Consider the following 5,702-nt stretch of genomic DNA (forward strand, 5'->3'; position numbering starts at 1 on the left):
AGAGAGACTGGAACGTTATTTGTTGATTGGTTGTGTCGCTCTCAATGAGATATCAGCAGCCAATCACATCTAAAGTCTATTGTTACTATGACAATTGCTAATTATGTACACTATCATATTACCTCTATTATAAAACTGCTTATGTTTAGTACTTTTGTGTATAACATGGTAAACAAAGTGTATTTTAGCTTCCATAGGTGTGAAGAAATTTGGTTGCACTGCCGTCGTCATGTCTGAGTGCCTGTATTGTATCTGGATGATCAGTATCACTTAAATCGGGGGAGTCGTCACCTGCACATGCGAAAGATGGCCATAGTGTGTCATTGTTTACAAACAAGCGTCTACCCATGAGCCTTTGCATTGTTAGCGTGTGTTATCGTCGTTTGGGACTCGATTCCCGCGCGTGCACAGGTGAAGACCCTCCCGCTTTAATGAATCTTATTTTTGTTTACAGCAAAATAACAAGGAGGAAAAATGCTGAACGCAGATTACAGAAAGACAAGGACAGGTACTGGGATGTGAATGCCAAGAAAAGATACAACGCCGATATAGATGTTTGAAATATCAGGCATCAAACACCCCTGTGTTTTGATGATCATTCCACTTGCACAGTAGACTTTTCCAGGGGTGTGCCACTTTAAGAAGATGGGCATAGATTGTGTACGATTAGGAAAACACATTTAGGTTCATATGCCATGCGTTTTTGTGGTCATTCCATTAGCAAAGTTGAATTTTGCCAGAATGTGCAGCTATAATAGGATGGACATGGATTATAGCATTCAGGCTAATTTTGTTGACCATTCCATTGAAAAAAGTTGATTCATGCAGGGGTGTGCTGCTTTAATGTGATGGGGATAGATTATAGCACAGCAAATCAAAAATGCATTCAGGCTATACACCCCTGCATTTTGTTGACCATTCCACTCACAAAGTACACTTATGTGGTGGTGTAGGCTTGGGAGAGAATTAAAAAAAGTTAGTATGTATCAAATTGTAGTTGATACCTAATTGTTTTCATTATTCATTCCATGTTCAGTCCACTTTTACAGAGGTGGCGACTGATTTGAGAAGTGATGAATTTTTTTTGTCGTAATCTGAAGTGCATTTCAGATGTCATAGAGTACAGGTGATATGTAAAAAGAGTATGAACAATTTTGAATGCAAACTTTTTCAAATATTTTGCCAAAGATGTAAAAATTCTGCCTTAAAAAAAGTTTTGTCAGGAAAATAAAAAAAATTCTTCTAGAGGTGTTGAACTCTCTATTTGACGATATTTTATTCATGTGACTTATTTTCATAATTTTGAGATAAAATCTTCAGTTACGGAGTGTGATCCTCACATTTTTCCCCATGTAGTAATTACTTGTATTTATCTGTTAAATATTAAAAGTTGTATAAACTCATTTCTTCTATTAATATTATGAAATTTTCTTATCCTGGCAAAGTTGTCTGATTGTGCTGTTGATTCTGCAACTTTTGAAAAATTTTGTATTTATCATATGGGCTGTGTAGATTCTTCAAACTCTAAAAAATAGATTAATATAATAATAATAATTAATATAATAATAAATATTAAACATGTAGAATAATATAACTTGTGTAGTTTCCACTGCTAGTTCTTATTAGCATTATTAGATATACTAACTTTTTTATACTGAAGATTAAATGTAGCTTTAGTTTGGCATAACTAATTATAAATGTGCATATTTAATGAGGTATGAATTACTGTAGAATACTTTATTTTCGCTTGGAATTAATTTTTGCTATTTTTGCTGAAGGAATGATTCAGTAAAAATAAAATCCAGCGAATATACCCTTTTTTCCTATACTTTACATTCAACTTGTCAAAAACAAATGAAAATTCCATACAAAAAATCAAAAAGTCTTTTCAGCGAAAATTTATTCCAGCTAAAATAAAGTATTCTACAGTATTTGATTTCATAGTTGCATGAGGGCACCGTTTCTGTTATACAAAATGTACATACTGTTTAAAGGCTACTTTTCGCTTTTGTAATATTTTGCTATGATGTAGACTGTTGTAACTGTTATATTGATATTTTAACAGTTGTGCTATTTTGATAGCAACTCTACTTTCCTGTCATGTGATTGGATATTTACCTATTTTTAAATAATCGTTCTGATTGGTTGTGAACTGGTGTGTTTGTTTGTGGTTTATTTCAGAGTTTGACACTGCGTATGATGCGAGTTTACTATGTAGTAAAATATTTGTATTTTACTTGGCACATCTATATTTGCCAATTTGTGGATTCTGTGGAAGTATACATTTTGCCACAAAACTACGAGTCTACTGTGATTATATATGTATTATATCTGAATGTTTTTTGTTATGAAGTAGGTAGAAACTTGGGACTGAGCAATCATTCTCAAGAGAGGCTGACATGGACTTTAACTAATTTGAATTAAAAATTAAAAAATTGCATCCTTAGTCTAACATGCTCAGCTTAAGTTACTGCGCCCTCAACTTGAAAGACTTGAAAAACTTACCTGTACCAGAAGATTGAATATACGTTTCAGCAGATCTTTCAAGCACCAATCAGATTGCAGAAATAGTTGAATGCATTTTTTTTTTTGACGTAGTTGTTCTTCAGAGTCAGCAGTACTTAGGCTGATCATTTCAAACTATCTGAAACCTTTACAATATATTACTATATTGACATGACCAGTCTGCCATTAACAAAAACAGTTTCAGATTTCTCGCAATTTACTTGGTTAGTTCTGTTATAAATTATTTTTTATGAAGTGCATTACAACAATTTGCCAGAATTTTCCCTTTTTACTGCCGATGTACTTGCAACAATGTAGTTTGATGTACGATTTGATAAGTTACCCATGTTTTTTTTTTTTAGCTTATGAGCGACATCAAAAATATGCGCGTGTTCCAAGAGAAAATTACAGAAAATGTTTAAAAAGAATGTCAGAAATGAGAGTAAATTGGTCAAAACTTGTCATGTGTATATTTGTTTCATTATAAACCATGTGAGCAAACATTCAGCTTATCAAATAGGGGCACAGACTGTCTTCAAGATTTGAATTGTTTTTCTTTGAGAATCTAACCCATTATTTCTTAAATATTAGTCGGCAAAATTTTCGGATGATTCACAGTAATCAGAAAAAACTCTGATCTTCTATTTAGTGACAGGGATATAAACATTGGTCCGGTGGGCCATCCACCTAAAAGAAACTTGTAAAGAACACTAACTTTTATTATGCAAAAATAATTTCACACTTACTGAAAGAAATCAAGATGCAAGAATAAAATTGTCACATTTGTTTTATTGATCTTTTCACCATCAGAATTTCTCGCCCAAATTTTTTCTGGAAATAAACCCCAAATTTGAAGCCAACAGATAAAATTTGAGTCAATTTTCAGTTTCACTCAAAAAAATTTGCTATTTTTGTTGAAATTTCATGAAGGAAAGTGCAGACTTTATAAACGGGACTATTTTGTGAATTTGTGATGAAAAGAGGGAACTGGTGGTGAAAAGGTTAAGATGTAGTTATAGTGATAGTTATAGTTACATGATGCCAAGCTGATTTGTACTGCAGATACTACATGAAGAAAAATCAACTGATTTATGTCAGTCTCTTATTTCTGAAACTTGTTGGCAGCTATCTGTTGCAGTTATTTGAAAACTTTGAAATTTAATTGTTGCATGGACTTGATCAAAGATGTGTCAAGTTCATGACAATTATTTCCTAAAGTGTCACTCTCGTCTCTTGTATTATTTGTTTCAGAAACAAAACAACTATGCTCACTTTATCAGCTATGCAAATTATCGTTTTCATGATACCTTTTATAAGTTACTCTAAACAGATCTTATTTTTTATTCCAAAATTTCATTAGGGTTCTTGAGAATTCAGTGACGTTCCCACTTTATTTTTTGTGCATGTCCTCAAATGATTAAATCACAAAAATACAAGTTTTTTAATATATGTGCATATACAATGTGGCTTTCGACTGCCTTCAAGGTTTGCAAATTGGTTGTCATGGTAAACAGTCCCGACTCGTTTATTATAGATAAAAACTTCTCTACCAGCATTGAATGTTTTTTATACATTTTATTTTTTAGTTAAAATATTTATTTTGTTTATATTTTGCTGCAATTTTGAAATTTTTTAAAGATGTAAATCAAGTTGTATGCATTTGTTGTGTGTATTATTTTCAGCAAAAACTCATGTTGTGGTTAATTTGCATATTAATCTGGCAAAAGTAGATAAGGGTATGCATGGAGATGCATGATGAGCTCTTTGCTGGCGTTCAAGTGGTAATGATGATTTGTTTAATTTACTGATAATGGCAGCCATCTTAAATTCTTGCTATTAGTATTAAAAAAGGCAAGGATTCAAGATGGCGCCCCAATATTGTAAATTAATTGTATATAATACCATGACAGATGACCTTGATACAGGTTTTATTTAAATCATGTGATGCGTAGTTTGAGAATGCACAAGTATTTTCCAACAAAACCGCGTCTGTAACTGCGGAAAGGGATGAAAACACACTTGAAGAATAAGCAAGAACAGTACATGACGAACCCCATTTTTCTCGTGAACAAACTCACTTTTATATTTCTAGAAATGACATTTGTCTTGCAATTTCTCATAAGTGAGCTCTTCAGTGCATGTCATCATAGTTGTATACCCTTATCTTTATCCACTCTTTATTTACAGTGGCAGCAACACAGAATTGACCTTTTACCGCCATTTTCAAAACTTAAGAGTTCTAATTTGTATCAAATTGACAGAGAAAAAAAAATGAATGGCAGTGAAAAAGGTAGTACTGTGTTTGTTTTGTTGGAAAGACATCATTTATTGCATACTGGGTTAGTAAAATCTGACTTATTTTGACCATAAACACAACATGCTACTGATAGAGCAATATGTGAACTTGGCTTTGATGCTTGTAATGTGTAATTACAGTCATGTGACTTTAATACTGTACCTGTACCACATGTTGAGATTAATAAATATCAGTGTGGTTAATGTAATTGTTTGTGCCCATTTGTGTATTACCGCACAATTCCCCTACATTATTCCCTGAAAATTATGAAGTTTGTCGTAGCGTTACAATAATGTGGCCATCACTTGGCCATTTTGAATCTGATCCATAAAACAAGGCTCCGTACCAAGAACCAAAATCCAGTTCCGGAATGGCATGAATGCTTGATTTTGATGAAGTAACTGTCAACATCTGCCAAATAATTATTTACATTTATGTAATGAGCATGATACAAAGTGGAGTCAGTTTAATCCTTCCTTTAATCAGCCCATAACATAACATGATCAGTCCAGCTATGTTACCATCGTAAAAAAAAAACAATCAGGAAAAAAATAACATACATCAAAAATCGATTATTTTTAATGGACATACAACTGTACCATGTTTGAATTAAAATATGTCCATGCACGACCAAGATCCAGTTCTGAAATGGCAAAACTGCTTGATTTTGACGAATTTTTAGCATTAAAATGGCTGCCAATCAGCCATCTTGAAATTGGATCATGAAAAAAAAAACCTGTTCATATGTATGATACGATGTGTATGTGACGTTTGAATGAAAATGCCTGCATATAACACATACACAGTGATCTTCCATGGAATGAGGCACTAAGGGTACAATATTCTGTGACACTCTCCATCTGTATAATATAAATAAAAGGCCATGGAGAGCATGTGCGTA

At 32.9% G+C, this 5,702-nt stretch overlaps 1 protein-coding gene across 2 annotated transcripts in view; it reads left to right on the forward strand.

Annotated features, from left to right (window-relative positions):
* LOC100378341 (thrombospondin type-1 domain-containing protein 7A-like) overlaps positions 1–5,009 on the forward strand; it is a 70,021-nt gene extending 65,012 nt beyond the window's left edge. For both annotated transcript variants that reach the window (XM_006824139.3, XM_085495156.1), the window contains exon 28: positions 455–5,009. In XM_006824139.3, the coding sequence (XP_006824202.2) occupies positions 455–560 (106 nt within the window). In that variant the 3' untranslated portion in view covers positions 561–5,009. The remainder of the gene's footprint in view (positions 1–454) is intronic.
* Positions 5,010–5,702: the final 693 nt, after the last annotated feature.

The sequence above is a fragment of the Saccoglossus kowalevskii genome, chromosome 21, assembly GCF_978046115.1.
Source record: "Saccoglossus kowalevskii chromosome 21, keSacKowa6.1, whole genome shotgun sequence".
NCBI classification, from domain to species: domain Eukaryota; kingdom Metazoa; phylum Hemichordata; class Enteropneusta; family Harrimaniidae; genus Saccoglossus; species Saccoglossus kowalevskii.